The following is a 27,386-nucleotide window of genomic DNA, read 5'->3' on the forward strand; positions in this document are numbered from 1 at the left end:
CGCCTCATAGTCAGGCACTGAATTTCCCTCCAGACTCCACAGAAAGGACAGACTTTCTGCGGATGCCGGAATCAGAAGTTCTGCCGTTTGAATAGTGCAACAGAATCCCATTGAAATGAATGGGACTCTGCTGCAGCGGAATGTCTTTGTGGAATATTTCGCACAAGTTCCGCCTGAAATTCACTTTCCAAATTACTGAAACTATTAGGTCATGTTCACACGGCCGAAAATGTGCAATAAATTTCCTTAAAGTGGCAAAGATCCTGCAAATCTACACCACCCCATAGCTACCTCTGGAAGAGAGCCTTTCCTAAGTGATTAAATCACATTAATTCACAATTTTTAACACACAAATAGAAGCCATGGCAACATGTGTTAATTAAATTTAAAGAAAACTATCATTCTAGTTATGTGCAGTGCTGATGTTAACAAATCTGTAATATACAATTTGATGATAAACTGACGTTTAAACCCATAATGATTAGCCCACTATTTTTGGAAGGTCATTTCACAGGTTACTGTTATAGTTACATATGGAGTGAAGGCCAGCTCATTTGGTCAAGACTCACAATAGACATTGGCACTGATTTACTATTGTAAACCCGACCTGTTGTCAGGTTGTGCATTTTACTTAGAAAACGCAAAAAGGGGCATAGCCGCCGAAAAGGGAGTGTGCTTCCGACATTTGCAAAAAATCCCAACATATTTACTAATGTTTCCACAGAAAATGTGGTGGATTTGAGCTCTGGAAAACCCCACAGCTCAGAGCAGTTGTAAAAAAGGCAAAAACGTATGGAAAAGTGCAAAATGTAGGGAAACATACCTGTAGGGAATACCGTAGAAATATACCTGTTGGGAAACAAAACCCACAAAGATAACTACACTCCAGTCTTAGTACATCAGAGCCATTCTGTAGTATAAATTGCTGGCAAAATTAGGGTTTGCTATTATACGGAGGTGTCAAAACACACAACGCGTCAAAACTTGCTGAGTAGGTTGTATAACAGCAAAGTACTGAATAATGGGCAGGTGGTTTTAATATTATGCCTGATTGGTGTATTTAAAGGGGATACTGCAGTGTAAGACAACTTATCCTCTATCCAAAGGATAGGGGATAAGTGTCTGATTGCTAGGGGTCCATCCACTGGGACCCCCCGCGATCTCCTTTCTAGCGCCTCGACTCTCCCATGCACAGAGCTATCTCAACCCCTGCATCAAGCGAAGGCTCACACGCCTCCTTCATGTATCTCTATGGGAGAGCTGGAGATACAGCGTTTGTGTATCACCCACCCTCCCATAGAAATACATGGAGGGAGCGTGTCAACCACCACTTTATGCAGGGGTCGACAGTCTCCTTGCACAGAGCAGAGATCACAGAGAGAGGGGCACTGTGCAGGAGATCAGACACTGCGGATAGTGGATAAGTTGTCTTACACTGCAGTACTCCTATAACAATGAAAATACTGCATGGATACTTTAGATCTATGTGTTACCTACAGTAATTCATACTAATGTGCTTCTTTATATTTTTTAATGTGTGTTTTACATAGAACTCCAGAGCTGGGCATTGTGACACACATTTTCTTTTTATGGACAGATTGTTCTTGCAGACTTGATTAGAACTTGCTAGAGAATATAGAGACTTTTAAGGGTAGGGTCACACGGAACTGATCCACAGCGTATTTTAAGCTGCGGCTCCACCAATGATGGACCCTACATTGTGCCTCCAATTCAATCAGCGAGTCACCATGCGCAGTGTACTCGCAGACATTGCGGCCTCTCCCCCTGCTCCCTGAGCTGGTCCAAGAGCAGTTGTGATGTGTGCAAGTACACTGTGCATGCACAATGTGTGTCTGCTCACGGCCGGTGGATTGCCGTTACCACCAGGCACAGCGGGAGGGACACTGTAGGGTCCGTCATTGGTTGATCCGCAGTATAGCGTAAAATATGCTGCTGATTCGTTCTGTGTGACCCTACCCTCTGAAAGATTTATAAAAACCTGTGCAGAGGAAAAGTTGACCAGATGCTCATAGCAACCAATCAGATTGCTTCTGTCCTTTTTGAAAAGGCCTCTCTCACCCTTTGTCTTCCTATAAAACTGAGCATTAGTCCTGAAGTTTCCATGTCCATATTTGCTAGATCTTATTCGAGCTGTGATAAATTAGACCAAAAAATGTAAATATTAGTTTACAGATTGGGATTTCTGGCCCCAGTGCTCTTCTTTTTGATGACATGTTAATACAATTTGCCATCAGGTGACTGCAGTGGGTATTTTCTGTCCACTACATGTACATGTCATCTATATCCTCATATACACCGTGTAAACAGAGAGGACCAATGGGGGCAGTGGCATGGAAACAGCATATAATGATAAAAAATGATGACAAAACATTTATATGCATTGAACAGTTATTGTTTAATTATTAAGAGAAGCATGTACTCATGGAATATAATAAAAGGGTAGCAGCCAAAAGCTAGTCTCACACGCAACATTTTTGTTAAAACTCAACATTTGTATCACATTTTTAATGATGTTTTTGTAGCCAGATCCGAAGTGGAACATAGACATCAGTACAAAGTATTTTGCTTTGTGGTGCTTCTTGGGTCAGTAGAATTTTTTTTATTATTTCTTTTTTTTTTTTAAAGCAGCATTAGCTGCATTTGGCATGTTTTTATGGCTATAAATATGTCTTGAAAAACAAATATGCAAAACTACACTTAACATAAAAAAACATCACCAAAATTCCATAAACAAAAAAATAAAACACGTTCAATGCGTGGAGGAGCCCTTTTGGCAATGTTAACACAGCAGCTTTGTGGAAGACATTTTTACAACTGAGAAAGTCTGCCATGATGGTCTGAGTGGGTTCTCTAATAATCAAATGCTGCAGAGACAACTCCATACACATTTATGGGACAGATTCTTCAGTCACAGAAATTTCTGCCATGAATTTTCAAGGTTTGAACATGTGTCCCCTCCTGACATGCCTGTTTTGGTAAGTTCAGTGAAATTACAATGTAGAATCATATTTTCATACAACATCATTCCTCTGTTGCTCCTCCTGGACATGTATAAAAAAAACACTGACAAATAGGTATAACAATTTAGTGTAGTAGTGTGTGCTAACATATTCCAAAAATGTCTGGCATGTCATAGAGACATGTCAGGAGTTTGTATCGGAAGGGGCAGCAGTGCTTAGGTGAGTGCTGTACCCTTTCACCTCTTCTCAGATTTTCGTTGAAAACCCAAGCACCGTGTGCAGACTTTCACTTCATCCATGAACCGTTTGCTCAGCTTTCCAATGAAAGACAAACAGAGACTAGGGGTAAAGCCCTCAGTCGAATGCTGCTGCCCCTTTCTAGCAATCGATAAGGGTCTTAACAGCTGGTTCTCCACTGATCCAAACTTCTGACATGTCCAAAGTTTGATTAACTGTTTGGGTACACTTCAACAGAAATCAGAACAGGTCATGTTGTTATCAGTTTCTTTCTACATACATTGTGCTAAATGTGGTAAAATGAAAGGGGATTTCCACAACAATATTGATGGCTTAGTCTTAGATGAGTGAAGCATTCTCTTGTTTACCAGATTCATCTCTTTCCCTTTGGTGAAGGCTATAACTGGTAATACAGTATTCAGCAACTCATTTTTATGAATGGGACTGAACTGTATTGTCAGCCACAGCCAGTACCAAAATTATAGAGTTGTGCCTGATAAACAATAAAGGAGACACAACACTTGCACCAAAGCCCCTTCAGTCGGCTGGCAATTTTAGGGTGATGAAAAAATTGTTTATGCAGACTGTGTTTTATATTGGATTACTTGATGGGGAATACAGCTAGAATTTCTGAATTAATTTTATATCTAGCACATTAGGTAAAAGATTTGAATTGTGTAAAGTACAGACATTTCATTTCAATGTTGGTAAGCTGGAGATCATAAGACCATGACCAACATAGTATACAACATGTTTACTGTAAAATAATGCTTCAAGCTGAAGGTGAAATAATCCCATTCTCATTGTTTCTTCTCAAACATACATTTACATTAGGGAAGAAACAAAGAATGTTTTGTGTTCCTTGTTTTACTTGAGTGTGGCATGGTTCCAAGCACAGTCTTGTACGCTTGAGTAATTACTCTCTAAAGCCAAGGTTACCTGATAAATGTCAGTACATTCTCCAGATAAAAATATGTTATTACAGGCTCTGGGGCTAAATTTCCTTTGAAATTTGAAAAACCTGAAATTTACTTTCATGGGAGGATTTGGTAACTTAAAAACACCTTTAAAAATGAAAACAAAACTTGGGGAGTAATGGCGTATATACTTGATCCCTATGCCGTTACCAAGAAACTCCCATTCAAGTCAGTTTGATTGGCCGCGTTGGAGCATATTAAGTTACACCATTGAAGTTGGATTCTGGATTAAAAAAAAAAAAATCACAGCTAGTACATTTGACATGGCTTATGTAGAAACGATTTAAAGTTCATACCGGGTTTCAGTGCCATATAAAAAAAAAAAAAAAAATACATTTTTAAATTATCTTGACCACTCTTTGATCTCAGATACGTATACTATGTTATTTATGTCCTAGATAAAACCAACATTTATTTAGCACAATGTCATTCATATTTTTTGTATATCCATATTGGGAAATGTGTGGTTTCTGCAGTTTTTTGGGGGGTAATTATTTAAATCTACATGTTTAAATATCTGCCCCTACTCCCCTTTTCATGTTTAAATATCTTTTTTCTTTAGGCACTGTTTAACCCCTTAAGGACCGGGGTTTTTTCCGTTTTTGCATTTTCGTTTTTTGCTCCTTGCCTTTAAAAAATCATAACTCTTTCAATTTTGCACCTAAAAATCCATATGATTGCTTATTTTTTGCGCCACCAACTCTACTTTGTAATGACGTCAGTCATTTTGCCCAAAAATCTACGGTGAAACGGGAAAAAAAATCATTGTGCAACAAAATTGAAAAAAAACGCAGTTTTGTAATTTTGGGGGCTTCCGTTTCTACGTAGTACATTTTTCGGTAAAAATTACACCTTATCTTTATTCTGTAGGTCCATACAATGAAAATGATACCCTACTTATATAGGTTTGATTTTGTCGTACTTCTGGAAAAAATCATAACTACATGCAGGAAAATTAATACGTTTAAAATTGTCATCTTCTGACCCCTATAACTTTTTTATTTTTCCGTGTATGGGGCAGTATGAGGGTTCATTTTTTGCGCCGTGATCTGAAGTTTTTAACGGTATCATTTTTGCATTGATAGGACTTATTGACTTTTTATTCATTTTTAAATGCACTATTTTGGACTTTGGAATTTTTTTGCCATTGACCGAGCGGTTTAATTAACGATATATTTTTATAATTCGGACATTTCCGCACGTGGTGATACCATATATGTTTATTTTTATTTACACTGTGGTTTTTTTTTTTATGGGAAAAGGGGGGTGATTCAAACTTTTAATAGGGGAGGGGTTAAATGATATTCAAAAGTAAAAAAGAAACAACAGTGGCACCGATACCTTAGGCCTCCTAAGACCACGAGATGGAGACGGCGTCCCGCTAGTCTGGAAATCCACCCTGGCAACGGAGGTGCTAGGACAATAAAGACCGTAGTCACCAAATAGAAGTAAATGAAGAAAAAAGGTGTCCTGCACTCACCGCTTCAGTCTAGGTAATCCTGCTCCCATCTCGGGTCACGACTCGAACACGGAGGACATGGATAGTGGAGCGCTCAGAGGCGACTGCCGGCGGTTTCACGCATAGGAATGCGCTTCATCCGGCCTCCTCCTCCGGCCGGATGAAGCGCATTCCTATGTGTGAAACCGCCGGCAGTCGCCTCTGAGCGCTCCACTATCATGTCCTCCGTGTTCGAGTTGTGACCCGAGATGGGAGCAGGATTACCTGGACTGAAGCGGTGAGTGCAGGACACCTTTTTTCTTCATTTACTTCTAGTTAAATGATATTCAATAACTTTTTTTTTGCAGTGTTATAGCTCCCATAGGGACCTATAACACTGCACACACTGATCTTTATCATTGATCACTGGTTTCTCATAGGAAACCAGTGATCGATGATTCTGCCGCTTGACTGCTCATGCGATCGGACAGCGAGGAGGCAGGTAGGGGCCCTCCCGCTGTCCTGTAAGCTGTTCGGGATGCCGCGATTTCGCCGCGGCTATCCCGAACAGCCCACTGAGCTAACCGGCAGCTTTTACTTTCACTTTTAGCCACGCGGCTCAGCTCTGAGCGCGCGGCTAAAGGGTTAATAGCGTGCGGCGCCGCGATCGGCGCTGCGCGCTATTAGCGGCGGGTCCCGGCTTCACTATGACGCCGGGCCCGCCATGATATGATTCGGGGTTACCGTGTAACCCCGCGTTATATCACGGGAGCAGCACCAAGGACGTACCTGTACGTCCTTGGTCCTTAAGGGGTTAAAGGGTATTGGTTAATACAAATAAATGCCAGGGAGCAGGAGATGGGAGGGAAAATAGAGACCTATATTCACCACTTCTGTTGCTTCCAGTCCAGAATTCCTGGTGGCAGGTGCTCCTAATTGTTATGAGTTATGAGGGGCAGTTGTTTCCATGCCATTGTTATGAGTTTTTTTTTTTATAACTAATTTTTTATTAAAGTACATTCAGTACAAACAATTATTCTATGTTTACATAAACTATGCTATTGCATATACATAGAGTAATACACAAAATAGTATACAGCGGGCATAGTAGTTAAGCATGAAACCAGGTATATAATCTAGGCCATAGCAATAAAACAAGGTACAGAATAAAGGGCAAAACGGGAAAAGAGGGTAGGGGGGTTAGAAGGCAATAAAGAAGTGTACGTGTGCCGAGTGGATCGCCTAGGAAATACGGTAATAAAGGTTACACAACCCACAAGACAATAAATAACCATAAAATGAATGTCACGATGCCGGCTGGCGGGTAGTGGATCCTCTGTGCCAGAGAGGGATTGGCGTGGACCGTGCTAGTGGATCGGTTCTAAGTCACTACTGGTTTTCACCAGAGCCCGCCGCAAAGCGGGATGGTCTTGCTGCGGCGGTAGTGACCAGGTCGTATCCACTAGCAACGGCTCAACCTCTCTGGCTGCTGAAGATAGGCGCGGTACAAGGGAGTAGACAGAAGCAAGGTCGGACGTAGCAGAAGGTCGGGGCAGGCAGCAAGGATCGTAGTCAGGGGCAACGGCAGGAGGTCTGGAACACAGGCTAGGAACATACAAGGAACGCTTTCACTGGCACAATGGCAACAAGATCCGGCAGGGAAGTGCAGGGGAAGTGAGGTGATATAGGGAAGTGCACAGGTGAAGACACTAATTGGAATCACTGCGCCAATCAGCGGCGCAGTGGCCCTTTAAATCGCAAAGACCCGGCGCGCGCGCGCCCTAGGGAGCGGGGCCGGGCGCGCCGGGACAGGACCGAGGGAGAGCGAGTCAGGTACGGGAGCCGGGGTGCGCATCGCGAGCGGGCGCTACCCGCATCGCGAATCGCATCCCGGCTGGCAGCAGAATCGCAGCGCCCCGGGTCAGTGGATCTGACCGGAGCGCTGCAGCGGAGAGAGTGTAGCGAGCGCTCCGGGGAGGAGCGGGGACCCGGAGCGCTCGGCGTAACAGTACCCCCCCCCTTGGGTCTCCCCCTCTTTTTAGGGCCTGAGAACCTGAGGAGCAGACTTTTATCTAGGATGTTGTCCTCAGGTTCCCAGGATCTCTCTTCAGGACCACAACCCTCCCAGTCCACTAAAAAAAAAGTTTTCCCTCTGACCTTTTTAGAGGCTAAGATCTCTTTGACAGAGAAGATGTCCGAGGAGCCGGAAACAGGAGTGGGAGGAACAGATTTGGGAGAAAAACGGTTGAGGATGAGTGGTTTAAGAAGAGAGACGTGAAAGGCATTAGGGATACGAAGAGAAGGAGGAAGAAGAAGTTTGTAAGAGACAGGATTAATTTGACACAAAATTTTGAAAGGACCAAGATAGCGTGGTCCCAACTTGTAGCTAGGGACACGGAAGCGGACATATTTAGCGGAGAGCCATACCTTATCTCCAGGGGAAAAAACGGGAGGAGCTCTTCTTTTCTTATCCGCGAACCTCTTCATGCGTGAAGAAGCCTGTAAGAGAGAATTTTGGGTCTCTCTCCATATAATGGAAAGGTCACGAGAAATTTCATCCACAGCGGGCAGACCAGAGGGCAAGGGGGTAGGGAGGGGGGGAAGAGGGTGACGGCCGTACACCACGAAAAATGGGGATTTGGAGGAAGATTCAGAGACTCTGAAGTTATACGAGAATTCGGCCCATGGAAGGAGATCTGCCCAGTCATCCTGGCGGGAGGAAACAAAATGTCGCAAATAATCACCCAAGACTTGGTTAATTCTTTCTACTTGTCCATTGGACTGGGGATGATATGCAGAAGAAAAATTTAATTTAATCTTGAGTTGTTTACAGAGAGCCCTCCAGAATTTAGACACGAATTGGACGCCTCTATCCGAGACGATCTGCGTAGGCAACCCGTGAAGACGAAAAATGTGTACAAAAAATTGTTTAGCCAACTGAGGCGCTGAAGGAAGACCAGGAAGAGGGATGAAATGTGCCATTTTGGAGAATCGATCAACGACCACCCAAATAACAGTGTTGCCACGGGAAGGGGGTAAATCAGTAATAAAATCCATACCAATCAGAGACCAAGGCTGTTCGGGGACAGGCAGGGGATGAAGAAAACCAGCGGGCTTCTGGCGAGGAGTCTTATCCCGGGCACAGATAGTGCAGGCTCGCACAAAGTCCACAACATCCGTCTCCAGAGTCGGCCACCAATAGAAGCGGGAGATGAGTTGCACAGATTTCTTGATGCCCCCATGACCAGCGAGATGGGAGGAGTGACCCCATTTGAGGATTCCGAGGCGTTGGCGTGGAGAAACAAAGGTCTTTCCTGGAGGAGTTTGCCTGATGGAGGCTGGAGAAGTGGAGATCAGGCAGTCAGGTGGAATGATGTGTTGCGGAGAGAGTTCAACTTCTGAGGCATCCGAGGAACGAGAGAGAGCATCGGCCCTAATGTTCTTATCGGCGGGACGAAAGTGAATCTCAAAATTAAATCGGGCAAAGAACAGAGACCACCGGGCCTGGCGAGGATTCAGTCGTTGGGCAGACTGGAGGTAGGAGAGGTTCTTGTGGTCGGTGTAAATAATAACTGGAAATCTTGATCCCTCCAGCAGATGCCTCCATTCCTCAAGTGCTAATTTGATGGCTAGAAGCTCTCGATCCCCGATGGAGTAGTTCCTCTCCGCCGGAGAGAAGGTCCTAGAAAAAAAACCACAAGTGACAGCATGCCCGGAAGAATTTTTTTGTAAAAGAACAGCTCCAGCTCCCACTGAGGAGGCATCAACCTCCAATAGGAAGGGTTTGGAAGGGTCAGGTCTGGAGAGCACGGGAGCCGAAGAAAAGGCAGACTTGAGTCGTTTAAAGGCGTCTTCCGCTTGAGGAGGCCACGACTTGGGATCGGCATTTTTTTTGGTTAAAGCCACGATAGGGGCCACAACGGTAGAAAAATGTGGAATAAATTGCCTGTAATAATTGGCGAACCCCAAAAAGCGTTGGATAGCACGGAGTCCGGAGGGGCGTGGCCAATCTAAGACGGCAGAGAGTTTGTCTGGATCCATTTGTAGTCCCTGGCCAGAGACCAAATATCCTAGAAAAGGAAGAGATTGGCATTCAAACAGACATTTCTCAATTTTGGCATAGAGTTGATTGTCACGAAGTCTCTGAAGAACCATACGGACATGCTGGCGGTGTTCTTCTAGGTTGGCAGAAAAAATTAGGATATCGTCCAGATATACAACAACACAGGAGTATAACAGATCACGAAAAATTTCATTGACAAAGTCTTGGAAGACAGCAGGGGCGTTGCACAGGCCAAAGGGCATGACCAGATACTCAAAGTGTCCATCTCTGGTGTTAAACGCCGTTTTCCACTCATCCCCCTCTCTGATGCGGATGAGGTTATAGGCGCCTCTTAAGTCCAATTTAGTAAAGATGTGGGCACCTTGGAGGCGATCAAAGAGTTCAGAGATGAGGGGTAGGGGGTAGCGGTTCTTAACCGTGATTTTATTAAGACCGCGGTAGTCAATGCAAGGACGTAGGGAGCCATCTTTTTTGGACACAAAGAAAAATCCAGCTCCGGCAGGAGAGGAGGATTTACGGATAAAGCCTTTTTTTAAATTTTCCTGGACATACTCAGACATGGCAAGAGTCTCTGGGGCAGAGAGAGGATAAATTCTGCCCCGGGGTGGAGTAGTACCCGGGAGGAGGTCGATAGGGCAATCATAAGGCCTGTGAGGAGGTAGAGTCTCAGCTTGTTTTTTGCAGAAAACATCCGCGAAGTCCATATAGGCCTTAGGGAGACCGGTTACTGAGGGAACCACAGAGTCACGGCAAGGGTTACTGGGAACCGGTCTTAGACAGTCCTTGGAACAAGAGGGCCCCCAACTCTTGATCTCCCCAGTGGACCAATCCAGGGTTGGGGAATGAAGTTGAAGCCAGGGAAGTCCAAGGAGAATTTCCGAGGTGCAATTGGGGAGGACCAAAAGTTCAATCCTCTCGTGATGAGATCCGATGCTCATTAGAAGGGGCTCCGTGCGGAAGCGTATGGTACAGTCCAATCTTTCATTGTTTACACAATTGATGTAAAGGGGTCTGGCGAGACTGGTCACTGGGATGTTGAACCTGTTGACGAGAGAGGCCAAAATAAAATTTCCTGCAGATCCAGAGTCCAAGAAGGCCACGGTAGAGAAGGAGAAGGCAGAGGCAGACATCCGCACAGGCACAGTAAGACGTGGAGAAGCAGAGTAGACATCAAGGACTGTCTCTCCTTTGTGCGGAGTCAGCGGACGTCTTTCCAGGCGGGGAGGACGGATAGGACAATCCCTCAGGAAGTGTTCGGTACTAGCACAGTACAGGCAGAGGTTCTCCATGCGGCGTCGTGTCCTCTCTTGAGGTGTCAGGCGAGACCGGTCGACCTGCATAGCCTCCACGGCGGGAGGCACAGGAACAGATTGCAGGGGACCAGAGGAGAGGGGAGCCGAGGAGAAGAAACGCCTCGTGCGAACAGAGTCCATACCTTGGCGGAGCTCCTGACGCCTTTCGGAAAAACGCATGTCAATGCGAGTGGCTAGGTGAATAAGTTCATGTAGATTAGCAGGAATTTCTCGTGCGGCCAGAACATCTTTAATGTTGCTGGATAGGCCTTTTTTAAAGGTCGCGCAGAGGGCCTCATTATTCCAGGACAATTCTGAAGCAAGAGTACGGAATTGTACGGCATACTCGCCAACGGAAGAATTACCCTGGACCAGGTTCAACAGGGCAGTCTCAGCAGAAGAGGCTCGGGCAGGTTCCTCAAAGACACTTCGGACTTCCGAGAAGAAGGAGTGTACAGAGGCAGTGACAGGGTCATTGCGGTCCCAGAGCGGTGTGGCCCATGACAGGGCTTTTCCGGACAGAAGGCTGACTACGAAAGCCACCTTAGACCTTTCAGTGGGAAACAGGTCCGACATCATCTCCAGATGCAGGGAACATTGGGAAAGAAAGCCACGGCAAAACTTAGAGTCCCCATCAAATTTATCCGGCAAGGATAGGCGTAGCCCAGGAGCGGCCACTCGCTGCGGAGGAGGTGCAGGAGCTGGCGGAGGAGATGACTGCTGAAGCTGTGGTAGTAACTGTTGTAGCATAACGGTCAGTTGAGACAGCTGTTGGCCTTGTTGCGCTATCTGTTGTGACTGCTGGGCGACCACCGTGGTGAGGTCAGCGACAACTGGCAGAGGAACTTCAGCGGGATCCATGGCCGGATCTACTGTCACGATGCCGGCTGGCGGGTAGTGGATCCTCTGTGCCAGAGAGGGATTGGCGTGGACCGTGCTAGTGGATCGGTTCTAAGTCACTACTGGTTTTCACCAGAGCCCGCCGCAAAGCGGGATGGTCTTGCTGCGGCGGTAGTGACCAGGTCGTATCCACTAGCAACGGCTCAACCTCTCTGGCTGCTGAAGATAGGCGCGGTACAAGGGAGTAGACAGAAGCAAGGTCGGACGTAGCAGAAGGTCGGGGCAGGCAGCAAGGATCGTAGTCAGGGGCAACGGCAGGAGGTCTGGAACACAGGCTAGGAACATACAAGGAACGCTTTCACTGGCACAATGGCAACAAGATCCGGCAGGGAAGTGCAGGGGAAGTGAGGTGATATAGGGAAGTGCACAGGTGAAGACACTAATTGGAATCACTGCGCCAATCAGCGGCGCAGTGGCCCTTTAAATCGCAAAGACCCGGCGCGCGCGCGCCCTAGGGAGCGGGGCCGGGCGCACCGGGACAGGACCGAGGGAGAGCGAGTCAGGTACGGGAGCCGGGGTGCGCATCGCGAGCGGGCGCTACCCGCATCGCGAATCGCATCCCGGCTGGCAGCAGAATCGCAGCGCCCCGGGTCAGTGGATCTGACCGGAGCGCTGCAGCGGAGAGAGTGTAGCGAGCGCTCCGGGGAGGAGCGGGGACCCGGAGCGCTCGGCGTAACAATGCAACTAGCGTTAACTGTAAACAAGCATAACTGTACTCCAGTGTGATACTCCACTGCAGTATGTATAGTAAACCCAAAGAAAAGAAAGAGTAAGCAAAACTCAGCATACATATATCAGTAAAACAAGCAAAGCCATGTGTTAAGATTCTTTAAATTCAAGCCACTTTTCCTATCTCAGGTTAAAGGCAGGCAGGCATTTTAATGTTGAAGTGATAGTGTGCTCCATAAGGTAGTTAAGGTGAAGAACATACATGATATGGTGCATGTCGGAAAGGTTTGAGCTCTTCCAGTTAGCTGCTATTTTGGTTTTCATCAATGTAAGAACATGAACGATAATGGTAATATCTGGCATAGGAACGTCTTTTAAACATAAATGGAGAAGAGCTATTTCAGGGTCCCAGGGGATCCTGTACCCAACAATTGTGTATGTTATGAATTTGACTCCACAGGGATCGTGCATTTTTACACTCCCACCGTATGTGCAGTAATAAGCCAATTTGGTTCTGACAATGCCAGCAAATATTCAAGCAACCTGGGAAAATTTTGGAATGTCTTTAAGGAGTAAGGTACCACCTATATACAGCTTTCTGGAGGCTTCAAGATGTGCAGCGCTGTGGAATACCTTAGAACTAAGATTAAAGGCATGGGTCCACTGCTGGTCAGTGTATATGGTGGAGAGATCGGATTCCTACTTAAGACAGCAGGTCAGCATTATGAATTTAGGGGATAGGGCAACATATGCCCTCGAGATACCCTTAGTGACACTACGGGGATTTACAAAGTAGAAAGCATATAGTTGTCCAAAAGACAATGGAGGAAAGGTAAGGAAGTAAATTAAGTGTCTCAGTTGGAGGTATTTATAAAAGTCAGTGCGTACTAGGAGAAATTTCTGCATAATGTATTAAAATGATAAGAGTTTAGGATATGTCCAAGTAGGAGTTGATGCCTTTAAGCTTTCATGTTTCATAGTTAGTGTCCAGGATCAGAGCTTTCACCACACCTATAGGCAAGTTTTCCAACTTTAATGGGAGGATGGAGATATGGACTACGGGGAGGTTCCAAATGTGTGTAGCACATATAGTGGTATAGGGTGGGTGTTGGGGTCTGGAGGTTAGTCGGGACACCCATAATTCCTCTGCCAAATACTGCCTAGATATAAATTGGGACTCAAGCCTACCCCATTTTTTAGAGGTGTCACCAAGCCACCATGCTCTGGTCTGGTCCAAAAGGTTGGCATGGTAGTACCTCTCCAGATCTGGGCAACCCAGGCCTCCCTCTTGTTATGAGTTTTATGAATAAGTGAGAGAAGGGACTGGAAGGGAAAAAACATACTCGCCCCAGGGACACTTCTTCTCTGGAGTCCCAGGTGGAAATGCCCTGATAACGTCTTGGTACAGTGCACTGCATTACTGGTGTCAATGGTCACATGCAGAAGAGAAGAGCACATGACTGCTGAGGTCAGATATTGACAGACATTGTGCTGGTAACCTGATGAACCCCTCATTAGTCACTGGGGTAAAATAGGTGCTGTTCGTGTCTGACACGCAAAGAATCCCCCCACGCCATTTTTAATTTCTGCTTCAATGACGGAGCTGAACAACATAGAAATACAATGCCGATGTAAACCAAACATAATGCCTTGGAGTGTACACAGCTCTGAGTGTGAATTACACATTTACAACACTTAATTTACTTCAACTTAACATCTGTACCCTGCGGTTTTTCACAACAGATGGCATGTGTGCATATAGTGTTATTTGCAAAGATGGAGATTGCAGATTTAAAAGTTCTAATTACTGTCTACAGCAGCAGAGAATGCCACAAAGGCTGCAGTCTACATATGGGTTATATTAATGTATAGCTCTACATTTTTACTAATATGGTACAAATGTATCCTGTTCAGTTACTCATCTGCCAGTGAGAATGTTTTGCTTTCTTAGAAATCGTTAGCTGAACTGTTGCCCTTTCCTCACCCTCTTCCTCCTTCTTCCTTTTCCCCAGTATACTGCTTCCTATGCCCTCATACCATAGCCTCAGATCTGAGTGTGCTGCAGGCCTGTTTATGATAATGAATCACAACTAGCCAGTAAGGTTTGTTCAACTTCCCTTCGGACTACAGTGGCAGCAAAGCATAAAATAAAAACAATCAATGAAAAGCTGAAGAATGTAAACAAAAGCTCCATCACTTACACCAAATAAAAACAGATCCTGCAGATACGTGTTTACGTTCCATGCGACATATTTAGTCTTATGTTTGATTTGTTGCTGTCATGACCTTTAGAAGGATTTAGGTGTTTCTTGTAAGGTTAAGTATTTTAGAACCTCACAGGACTGTAAATGTTCTAATTATAATAAATACACTCGTTCTCCTCTGAGTATTTAATAATAATAAACAAGGTATATTTATTTCACTGTGTATTGCTTTAGTAGAAAACTTAACACATTTTATAGTATCAATAACCCACCTGAGATTTACACACTTACAAAGATATAAAATCTGAAGTTTTATTTTTTGTTCTTTTATTTTTACACAAAAGTAAATTGTGATGACTTTTTTGGCCTTATGGACACAATTTCATTTTTGCAATTTAGTTTTCTCCTCGCATTTAATTATAAATTTTTTTTTCAATTTACAAACCCATATGAGGGCTTGTTTTTTTGGTGACTAATTGTACTTTGAAAAAAAAAAAAAAATTTGACCAAAAGGGGACTATAGAGGCCAAAGAACACAACTAATTACCTAACCCCAAGGCCGTAGCCTGGGGTGCAAAACACCTCTAAATAGTACCCCCTAAAACATAACTTTTATTATGTATCCAGTTAAAATAAAATTAATGTAAACCCAGTGAGATGAATATTAAAAATGGGATATCAGGTAGGTTAGTGCTTGTGAGATCTGAGCATCATTGCTCCACTGTCAAGGGTTCTGCAGTAGCCCTGTATGCCTACTCTGACACCAACTAAAAACACTAGATTGCCGCCTCTACATGTTTCGCCGTCTCCACGGCATTGCCACAGTTTGCCTCTTGAAAACGCAGTGGAGACAGCGAAACATGTAGAGGCGGCAATCTAGTGTTTTTAGTTGGTGTCAGAGTAGGCATACAGGGCTACTGCAGAACCCTTGACAGTGGAGCAATGAGCAATGATGCTCAGATCTCACATATTACGGAAGGGGTTCAATTACCTTTTTTTACTTTCTTTTTTCCACTTTTTTTTTGCAGTGTTATAGCTCCCATAGGGGGCTATAACACTGCACACACTGATCTTTTACACTGATCCCTGCAAAGCCATAGCTTTGCATTGATCAGTGTTATAGGCTTTCGATTGCTCAAGCCTGGATCTCAGGCTTGGAGCAATCAATCGCCGATCGGAAGTGACGGAAGTAGGTAAGGGGACCGCCGCTCGTCTCCCAGCTGATCGGGACATCGTGATTTTATCGCAGTGGTCCCGATCAGCCCTACTGAGCTGCCAGGAAGCTTTCACTTTCATTTTAGACGCGGCGATCAACCCCGCGTCTAAAGGGTTAATAGCGTGCGGCACAATGATCGGTGCCGCACGCTATTAGCCCAGGATCCCGGCTATCATTAGCCACTGGGACCGACCCGGTATGACGCGGGGTAGCGGCGTGACCCCGTGTTATATACCGGGTGCAGGGCGTACAGGTACACCCTCCGTCCTTAAGTGACGGGACGCGAGGGCGTATCAATACGCCCTCCGTCCCCAACGGGTTAAGAGGTTAATTGCAATTGCAATTTTCACTCTTTAAGACTTCAGGCAGCCATGACAGATCTGCTAGTACAGCCGGCCATAGTTGATTTAAAAAAAAAAAAAAAGTTTTCCACCGGAGTACCCCTTTAAGGTAACTTGTGAAGAACTTAACATAGACCCTTCACTGGTGATATACTTCCAGTACTTACCATGTTACCTAATGCTGCACACGTTTCCTTTAAGAGTTTGCTATACTTGCAAGGGCTTATTAGTTTAAGATTTTAGCAGACCCTGAGAATTAGAGCCTCCAAAGTTTAACAACTTTAAATAAGCAGTTGAGTTTATAAAGGCCAAACGTCACTTGCAATTAGAAAAACAATATTTATACCTTAGGTTGAAACGACAGGATGTTGGGAAATTTAACTAATTTGGATAGCGACCTTTAAGTGCACCAAAACCAAATAGTTTGTAGGCTATGACACAGGGCACATTCCAGCAAAATTTGTGAGAATTCAATTCATAATGGTCCTTAAACCTGGAAAGAGACTCAGGTATTAAAAACTAAAGGGGATATGTATATATATATATATATATATATATATATATATGTGTGTGTATATATATATATATATATATATATATATCTTAGTACCAAAAGGCAACTTTGATATATGCTTTATAAAGTGATCTATTACATCCACCCAAAAACATATGCAAAACAATTCTCACCAGTAAGACTTGCAAAAAGAAGTAATATCTAAATATCCAAGTAATACTCACATTGATTACAGCGTGTACCATGTAAAACATCTTTTCTTTCATGATCAGCAGTGAAATATGGAATGTGTTTTGCCAAATCTTAGTAATGGCAAAAAGCTTAGAAAATAAAGTAGAAAGAGAAAAAATAGTAAAAGTTTGAAAATGTTAGGAAATTGCAACCTGAGACCCTGTACTTTAAACCTGAAGTCCCTTCTCTTATTCTAAATGACATACAGATGGTCAGCCTTCTTCTTCAAGCTCTGAGAACACAATTGGCCTTTTTATAGTTGCACACTCACACACTGGCCATACCATATTTGTATCAGGACTATTTATTTGTAATTGTATATAGTTCACTCCTAGCAGTAATTATGAAACATAGTACTTTGTCAAGATAGATTAGCAAATGAGCAAGACCACTTGAAAAACATTTAGAAGTTGAACGAGCCTGTGGCGTTCAGACTAGTAGTAAAGTATTCTCCCTATTACAAAATGATTCTTTTAAATTTTATTTTATTTTATATTGAAAAAAAAACCTTTATTTAAAAATCCATTTTACATGGTAATGGTTTCACACATAGATTGTAAGCTCTAGCTTGCAGGGCCACTCCTCTTATATTTGTCTTTATTTGTACCCTCAAAATTGTAAGGTGTTGCAGAATTTGTTGGTGCTATTTAAAAAAATATTCTAATTTATTATAGCATAATTTGGGTGTGTTTTGAGAAAAAGAAAAAAATATTTAGAATGCTGCTGCTAGATGTTTGTTGAAAGCAGAAAGTAAAATAGTTAATGTACAATGTTTTTTTTTTGTGGAGTTTTTCTTCACTTTGTGTGCCTTAAGAGTCCTTGATGTTTTTTATTTTGTTTGTTTCTTATTTTTCAAATGTAGCATGCTCTCAGTCATCTTTTTTTCTTTCTTTGGCTTGTTCACACAGCCCGTTATGCAACCCGTTTACTAATTTTGCGAACAGGTTGCAAAGGGCTGTTAACGGATCCCACCCTTTTGCGACCGTTCTGTTTGTAACCCGTTATTTTTGATGGCCAAAAGTTGTTCCATGGAATTTTTTTGGCTTTCAAAAATAACGGATGTAAAGCGGGTCTTATAAATTTAACATTGAAGTCTATGGCAAACGGATAAACCTTTAATGTCAGCCATACTAATGTCAGCCATACTTTAATGTCAGCCATTTAATGTCAGTTATACTAACTGTTATTACTACTGAGCATGCTCAGAAGAGGTGAAATCAGCAGACTCCTGCAGTGTTGTGGGACTACTACTACTCCCATCATGGAACAGACTTGTTTCCATGATGGGAGTAGTAGTTCCCTGTCTGCGGGTGGCTGGGGCGACTACATTAGTGCTTGTACTACTACCTCCATCATGGAACAGACTCTGTACAGGGGCTGAGGGATTGATCGCACCAGGTCTCACTTCTGAGACCCGATGCGATCAGAAGTTATTAAACAGGGGACCGGGCGGCATGCTCTGCAACCCTACAAAGTATTGAGTGTTTTAACTTTAATTTTTAAATCCCCTGCGGGGAGCCCTGAATGGCCAGTACCGAGGAGCCATTCAGGGCTCCCAGCGGTGTTTTTAAAATGAACATTGTGAGTGGCAGGGGGGCAATATCTATATTAAAAGCGCCGTGGGGGGCCAGATATATTGCACTGCAGGGGGGGGGGGGCTGACATATAGCCTATATATCTAGCCCCCCAGCGCATTTATAGTATGCCCCCCCGCAGCGCATTCATAAAGATATGCCCCCCACCGGCGCATTTATAAATATATACCCCCCACAGTACATGTATAATGTGCGCCCCCACGCAGCACTATATGTGAAAAGCATTCTAGCAGCAGCCGGACGGCCCGATGCTGCAGTTACAACACTTATTATTCATAGTGCTGTGGCAGCATGTGTATATAGATGCGCTGGGGGGGGGCAAACATATAGCGTTATCTGCCCTCACAGCGCTTCTATATACATATGCCCCTGCAGCACTATGTATGAAAAGTATTGTATCAGAAACTGATGCAAAAGGATGCCACAGAATGTCATCCGTTTGCATCAGTTTTCATCCGTTAGTAGTATGGTCCGTTTAGGAGGCAGTGATGGGAGAAAAGCGGGACGGAAGTAAACGGCTGTGTGAACCTAGCCTTAGCGGTAGTGGTCCACTCATAAAGAAATTAACAGTGATTTTCTATTTATACACTTCCCAAGTCTAATGTATAAGTCAATGTAAATGAACTTTCTCTTTAATGGATACAAATTGGAAATCAAATAATACAAGTGCAGCTGACTGTAAATCTGAGCAGCACTAATGTACTTTTAGGATACTACATTAGGCCATTACTGTGTGGCCTCCACGTGCCCGTATGACTTCCCTACAACACCTGGGCATGCTTCTGATGAGGTGAGGGATATCCTCCCAGACCTGGACTAAAGCATGCGCCAACTTCTGGACAATATGTGATGCTATTGGCTGGCCCACCCGTTAACCAGAACTGAATCCGATTGAGCACATCTGGGACATCTCAATCCATATACCTCCCGCATTGAGATGTCCCAGATGTGCTCAATCGGATTCAGTTCTGGTTAACGGGTGGGCCAGCCAATAGCATCAATGCCTTCCTCTTGCAGGAACTGCTGACACACTCCAGCCACATGAGGTCTAGCATTGTCTTGCATTAGGAGGAACCCAGGGCCAAGCGCACCAGCATATGGTTGTGCAGCCCCCAAAGAAATGCCACTCCACACCATTACTGACCCACTGCCAAACCAGTCATGCTGGAGGATGTTGCAGGCAGCAGAACGTTCTCCACGGCGCCTCCAGACTCTGTCTCTGTGCTCAGTGTGAACCTGCTTTCATCTGTGATGAGCTCAGGATGCTAGTGGCGAATTTGCCAATCTTGGTGTTCTCTGGCAAATGCCAAATGTCCTGCACGGTGTTGGGCTGTAAACACAACCCCCACCTGTTGACGTCGGGCCCTCATACCACCCTCATGGAGTCTGTTTCTGACCGTTTAAGTGGACACATGCACATTTGTGGACTGCTGGAGGTCATTTTGTAGGATTCTCGCAGTGCTCCTCCTGCTCGTCCTTGCACAAAGGTGGAAGTAGCGGTCCTGCTGCTGGGTTGTTGCCTTCCTACGGCCTCCTCAATGTCTCCTGATGTACTGGCCCATCTCCTAGTAGCACCTCCATGCTTTGGACACTACGCTGAGAGACACAGCAAACCTTCTTGCCACAGCTAGCATTGATGTGTCATCCTGGATGAGCTGCACTACCTGAGCCACTTGTGTGGGTTGTAGACTCCGTTTCATGCTACCACTAGAGTGAAAGCAACGCCAGTATTCAAAAGTGACCAAAACATCAGCCAAGAAGCATAGGAACTGAGAAGTGGTCTGTGGTCATCACCAGCAGAAACACTCCTTTATTGGGGGTTTTCTTGCTAATTGCCTATAATTTTCACCTCTTGTTTGTTCCATTTGCACAACAGCATGTGAAGTTGATTGTCAATCAGTGTTGCTTCCTGAGTGGACAGTGTGATTTCACAGAAGTGTGATTGACTTGGAGTTACATTGTGTTGTTTAAGTGTTCCCTTTATTTTTTCTGAACAGTGTATATGTGTCTGTAGAGGGAAATAGTTTTTAGTAAAATCCTGTAATCACAGTAGTATCCAGGGATCTCGGATTTAAGCAAGCAATGTCTTCACTGAGATAGGAGGAGGAGTGGCAAATGTAATATTAAGGATCTAGAAAATATACACATGGGGGAAGATTTATCAAATCCTGTCCAGAGGAAAAGTTGCCCATAGCAACCAAGTAGCTAGCTTCTTTCATTTTTAACAAGGCCTCTGCAAAATGAAAGAAGCGATCTTATTGGTTGCTATGGGTAACTGGGCAACATTTCCTTTGCACAGGTTTTGATAAATCTCTCCCATGCAAACCAAACTTAATTTGCAGGGAGCCCATAGGTCACCTTAGGGGTCAGCTGGTCACTATTACATCCTGGGTAACAATCACATGGTACATTTATTAAAGATACAACGCATAATATAATACACAACATATTTACATGGGGGAAACAACTTCAGGGAGTCCTGGGGACACTGAGGGACACTGCCTGACAGGGCAGGAAAGGTACGGGGAAACACCATCCTATACTGGGCCACCACAGTGTTAACCCTCTATCTGCTTGTCAAGAAAGCTGTGCTTTTAGCTTGTTCGTCATTGCCTTTGGGGAAGTTTGTGGTTGGAACTGTTCACAATTCTTTGGCGAATGGCTATATGAGGCTGTATAATATTACACAGGAAAGGCTTTGGCTGCAGCATATTGTCCTTGCTTCTGTGGAATTCCCTGGCTAAGCTGTCATTGTAACTTAAGAACAGGTATAGTGATAGACTAATGAAAGCAGGAGCTGAGTAGTTGCTGAATGCCAAGGTAATTATTCTGCAATTAAAAATCAACTCACTCTATTTTTGTTATTTCCAGGAACACGAAAAGAGAAAAAGACTTGCAAGGTTGTATTTACTGAGCAAGAATTAAGGAAACGACTGACACCAAAGCAATATCATGTCACCCAAGAAAAGGGGACAGAAAGGTGAGATAGATTACATACACATGGTATAGTTGAAGTGGAAATACTGTATGTTGTTGGGAAACTAGCAATTGGGAGTTGGAGATAAAACTTGGTTTTGTTATACAAAGAAGAATGAAGGTGCCATTCTGTGGCATAAATTGTATCTGATAAAGTGATTCCATTGAATTACAAAATAAAAAAGATCCACACCAATTACAAAATAAAAAAAAGACCCACACCCACTGCTTCATACTTCCCCATCTGACATATCAAATCCTTATACATGTCCGTAAGGGGTAAAAGCACCAAGAAACAAAAAAGTAAAAATATTTGGCAAAAATATATAATAGGAGGAAAAAGATCACAAAAAGGCTAAGTTTCCACTTGTTTTTCTTTCTGGCAGTTTTTGGAAAACTGCCACTGCAGTTTCTAAGCCAAAGTCAGAAGTGTATTCAAAAGGAATAGGACATATAAAGGAAGGACTTACACTTCTCTTCCCTTATGGATCCACTTCTGACTTTGGCACACAACCTGCAGTGTCAGCCCTGCTCACAAGAGCTTCTATACAATCTATGTAAGATACAAGACACAAGATAAAAATGCTTGTTTTATGTAGTGATCCAGCCATGTAGCCATATGAGCCAATCACCCAACCAGTATCCGTATATATGCACACATATGAAGTGCATTAGGCTGCAAGGAATGTGGGGTATACTATTAAATTAAATCATGAGGTCCTGGAGAATAATGGTAATAAAAAAAATTTGTGCTCAAAGGTAGGGTCACACGTAGTGTATCCGCAGCGTATTTTAAAGTGCGGATGCGCCAATGACTGTCCCTAGAGTGAGATTTCTGCTGTGCCCGTGTGTCCTGCGTGTCTGTGTGTCCAGTGCTACAAGCAGACACACAGAGATCTGCGATCTTGTAGTAAACTGCCCGCGCATGCGCAGTTTACTCTCAGACATCGGGCCACTTTCAGCCTAGGCATCGTTGTAGCAGTAAAACTGAAATATGAGTCTGGCAGAGGAAAGGGGAAAGTCTGGGAAGAAAAAAAACTGTTATAAGTTAATTCAGAGCAACCATAACACTTAGGCTGTGTTTACATGGTGGAAATTCTGCTGTTCCGTTCCGTTCTTTTTGCAGTTTTGCAGAATTTCAGCAGAATTTCTGTGTGCTCTAAACACAGTGAAATTTCAAAGCCCCAGTGAGATCAATGGTATTTCGCTGCAAAATTCAGCAAAATATAAAGACATGTGCAATGTTTTTGCGGAATGTGGAATTTCGCAGGAAAATTCTGCCGCATGAACATAGCCTTATGATGAATTCTGGAGATGTTTTTAAGGTAAAGGTGACGTGAGTGCAATAGATTCAGTGTAAAAAGTAAATAAAAAAATATTCCCTAAAAGGGTTATTATAATAATATTTTTTATTGCTTGATTTATATAATGTTAACATATTATGCAGCACTGTACAAAGATCATCATCACTCACATTGGGGCTACCAATCTAAACTACAGTATGTCTGTAGTTTAGATTGTCTGAGAAATGTGGATAATAACCAAGTAACTATAACGATAGCTCTCACAGGAGTGTTACAACACCTTTTCTAGCTTATGAAAAGCACATATGTGGTCATGTTGTGATACCTTCACACTCCTATATCAAAGTATAACTAGGTAGATTCAAAATTCAAGCTTTATAAAACTATTTCTATTGAAGCTGTAATGAAAACCACATGCCACAGGAAGATTGTAGATGACCTGCTACAACCCTCTTCTGAATCCATAGGGCACAGCTACAATGCAGTGTACATCTGCTATACTGGCATAGTTATACTGGCACAGCTATATTGCCCAAAGCCATAGTGGTTTATAATATGAGCCTTGTACCTCCAGCCCAGCCATAGTTTCTCATAAAGCCAGCCATATTGTCCATCATAGTTAGCTATATGGTACTATAAAATATTCTCAGCTGTAGCCCTAGAGAATAGCCACATAGCCAGCCATTTATTCTTAACATCCACATGCGCATTTTGCTTTTTCACACAGATTAGAGGTCATTGGTAAATAGCCAGTTAATGGCTGCTTACACATGACTTCTTCCTGAGCTGATCTGTGTAATATTATGTCTGATAATTGTCTTTGTTTGTACCCCATAATTGTAAGCGCTGCGGAATCTGTAGGCGCTATATAAATAAATAAATTTAGAACAGGAGGGTGAAGATTCAACACAGCATGAACAGTCTTTACTAGCTCATCAGCACCCTTCTTCCTGGCTTAACTTCTGGTTGGTGCACAGGTTTCTCAAAAACAGATGTACGGTAACTAAGCAACATGTAAAACTAAATTTTGACTTGATTGAAAAAAACTATTCAGGAATGTATAAGAGAAATTGCGTCTGGGTTCAATTATGTAATAAGTCTACCATTTAATTCTGCCTTTACTATATCATACTACCTTATACCTCTGCTGTAGTCTGTTACCATAGTAATCCATAAGTGCTGTAAATATAAAGTAAATAATTTGAAAATAATTTGTTTTTCTTATTTTAGATGCTTTGGGGCAATATTAAAAAATAGCTGTGAAGCGCAGGACAAAGGTCCTCCGGAGTCCGTAAAATTGGACTTCATTCATTCTCGATAGGGCTTCTTAACATCGCCTATCAAAAGAAAACCCTTCTGGAAATCATGATTTCTGCTGAATGGGTATCTAGATTTGACAGTTTGAAGACTTAAAAGGGTACTCAGGCTGTATGATATTAGTAGATATACTATGGCAGACACAGAGGCCTATTAGAGGCTAAGGCCGCCATAGTAAGCTATCGGCACCCTGCAAACGCATTGCAGGGGTGCTGATCAGACACCTGACAGAAGCAGTACCTGTCATTTTGCAGTTTAAATTCCACAATCGCATTTAAGGGTAAAGTGACCGGCATCAACTTGATCTCTAATGTAGCAGCCAGCATTAGTCAGCTTCTAAGCTAACTTCATTGTCTGTTAGGGCACAGCTGTCGTACAGTCATGGCCGTAAATGTTGGCACCCCTGAAATTTTGTTGGCACCCACCTGTACGGCTTCCACCTCACACCGGCAACACTGGAGGCTTCAGATCCCGACCACAATAGCGGAAGAGCGTCAAGCCCTCTCCCATAGACTTGCATTGAGGGGGCGGGCGTGACGTCACACGGGGCGGAGTCGTGACGTCACGCTCTTTCTCCATTGTGGTCGGGATCCGAAGCCTCCAGCGTTGCCGGTGTGAGGTGGAAGCCGTACAGGTGGGTGCTGCAGCTGAGATCCTTTGGATAGGGGATAAGATGTCTAGTACCCCTTTAACCCCTTAAGGACACAGGATGTAAATGTATGTCCTGGTGAGCTGGTACTTAACGCACCAGGACGTACATTTACGTCCTAAGCATAACCGCGAGCATCAGAGCGATACCCGGATCATGCGCAGCAGGTCCCGGATGCTGATCGCAGCCAGGGACCCGCCCGTAATGGCGGACATCCGTGATCCCGCGGATGTCCGCCATTAACCCCTCAGATGCCGTGATCAATACAGATCACGGAATCTGCAGCATCGCGGACACGAAAATGGATGATCGGATCACCCACAGCGCTGCCGCGGCGAACCGATCATCCAGCATGGCAGCCAGAGGTCCCCTCACCTGCCTCCGCTGCCTTCCCGGCGTCTTCTGCTCTGATCTGCCTTCCCGCAGACCAGAGCAGAAGATGACCGATAACACTGATCAGTGCTATGTCCTATACATAGCACTGAACAGCATTAGCAATCGAATGATTGCTATAAATAGTTCCCTATGGGGACTATTAAAGTGTAAGAATAAAAGTAAAAAAAAAAAATAAGTAAAAAAAATGTGAAAAACCCCCAATAAAAATGTAAATTGTCCCATTTTCCCTATTTCACCCCCAAAAAGTGTTAAAAAAATATTTTATATACATATTTGGTATCGCTGCGTGCGTAAATATTTGAACTATTAAAATAAAAATGTTAATGATACCGTACGGTGAACGGCGTGAACATAAAAAAAAAAGTCCAAAAAAGCTGCTTTTTTTTTTAATAACATTTTATTCCAAAAAAAGTAATAAAAAATGGATTAAAAGTTTTATATAAGCAAATATGGTATCAATAAAAAGTACTTAAGTTTAAAAAAAAAAAAAAAGTACAGATCACGGTGCAAAAAATGAACCTTCATACCGCCGCTTATACAGAAAAATTAAAAAGTTATAGGTCTTCAAAATAGGGGGATTTTAAACGTACTAATTTGGTTAAAAAGTTTGCGATTTTTTTTAAGCGCAACAGTAATAGAAAAGTATGTTATCATGGGTATAATTTTAATCGTCGTCTTTGTAACCCCCCTATATCTGTGCCCTACCCCTATTCATATGTGAGTATTTAAATAAAGCAAGAAGATAAAGAAGATTGGTGAGTGACGGCTATTTTTCTACACCTCTTGTAACTGAATTTATGGACACTCTATATTTAGCCAAAGCACCATAGCTTCAACAAGCGTTGCCCAGAGAGATCGCATAATTCTCCTTATTTCTACAGTGCCGTACGCAGTTTCTAATATTGATAATTTTAATCGTATTGACTCAAAGAATAAAGAACACATGTAATTTTTACCGTAAATTGTACCGCGTGAAAACAAAACCTTCCAAAATTAGCAAAATTGCGGTTTTCTTTTTAATTTCCCCACACAAATAGTATTTTTTTGGTTGCGCCATACATTTTATGGTAAAGTGAGTGATGGCATTACAACGGACAACTGGTCATGCAAAAAACAAGCCCTCATACTAGTCTGTGGATGAAAATATTAAAGAGTTATGATTTTTTTAAGCGAGGAGGAAAAAACTAAAACGTCCTTAAGAGTCCTTAAGGTCCAAATGGACTGAGTCCTTAAAGGGGTACTCCGGTGCTTAGACATCTTATCCCCTATCCAAAGGATAGGGGATAAGATGCCTGATCACGGGAGTCCCGCCGCTGGGGACCCCCGTGATCTTGCACGCGGCACCCCGTTTGTAATCAGTCCCCGGAGCGTGTTTGCTCCAGGTCTCATTACCGGCGACCACAGGGCCGACGGCGTGTGATGTCACGCCTCTGTCCCTGTGTGACGTCATGCTCCGCCCCTCAATGCAAGCCTATGGGAGGGGGCGTCATAGCTGTCACGCCCCCTCCTGTAGGCTTGCATTGAGGGGCGGACTGATTACAAACGGGGTGCCGCGTGCAAGATCACGGGGGTCCCCAGCGGCGGACCTCCCGCGATCAGGCATTTTATCCCCTATCCTTTGGATAGGGGATAAGATGTCTAAGCACCAGAGTACCCCTTTAAGGGGTTAAAAAGGGATCCTGTAAGTTTATCTGTTGTGGAGTATCTTAAGGAAATAGTCTTCTAAAAAAAAGGACCAACATGGGTTTATGCAGGATCGTTTCTGTCAGACTAATCTGGTCAGCTTCTATGAGGACGTCATTTATAGATTAGACAAGGCGAAGCTGTGGATGTTGTATATCTGGACTTTTCTAAGGCATTTTATACCATTCACACCAATGGTTAGTATATGAAATGAAGATACTGGGACTTAGGGAGGATATGTCTAAATGGATTAGCAACTGGCTCAGTGATGGGGTGGGTATCAATAGAACTTACTTTGGTTGGGTGACAGTTACAAGTAGGGTACCGCAGGGGTCAGTACTGGGTCCACTTCTTTTCAATATGTTTATAAATGACCTTATAGAGGGATTGCAGAGTAGAATTT

The 27,386-nt window shown here is 43.6% G+C and overlaps 1 protein-coding gene across 3 annotated transcripts in view; it reads left to right on the top strand.

Annotated features, from left to right (window-relative positions):
- Positions 1 to 27,386, top strand: part of MSRB3 (methionine sulfoxide reductase B3) — a 170,501-nt gene that overhangs the window by 60,469 nt on the left and 82,646 nt on the right. For all 3 annotated transcript variants that reach the window (XM_056574267.1, XM_056574268.1, XM_056574266.1), the window contains one exon: positions 21,530 to 21,638. In XM_056574267.1, coding sequence (XP_056430242.1) covers positions 21,530 to 21,638 — 109 coding nt within the window. The remainder of the gene's footprint in view (positions 1 to 21,529; positions 21,639 to 27,386) is intronic.

The sequence above is a fragment of the Hyla sarda genome, chromosome 4 (genome assembly GCF_029499605.1).
Source record: "Hyla sarda isolate aHylSar1 chromosome 4, aHylSar1.hap1, whole genome shotgun sequence".
In the NCBI taxonomy this organism is placed as follows: domain Eukaryota; kingdom Metazoa; phylum Chordata; class Amphibia; order Anura; family Hylidae; genus Hyla; species Hyla sarda.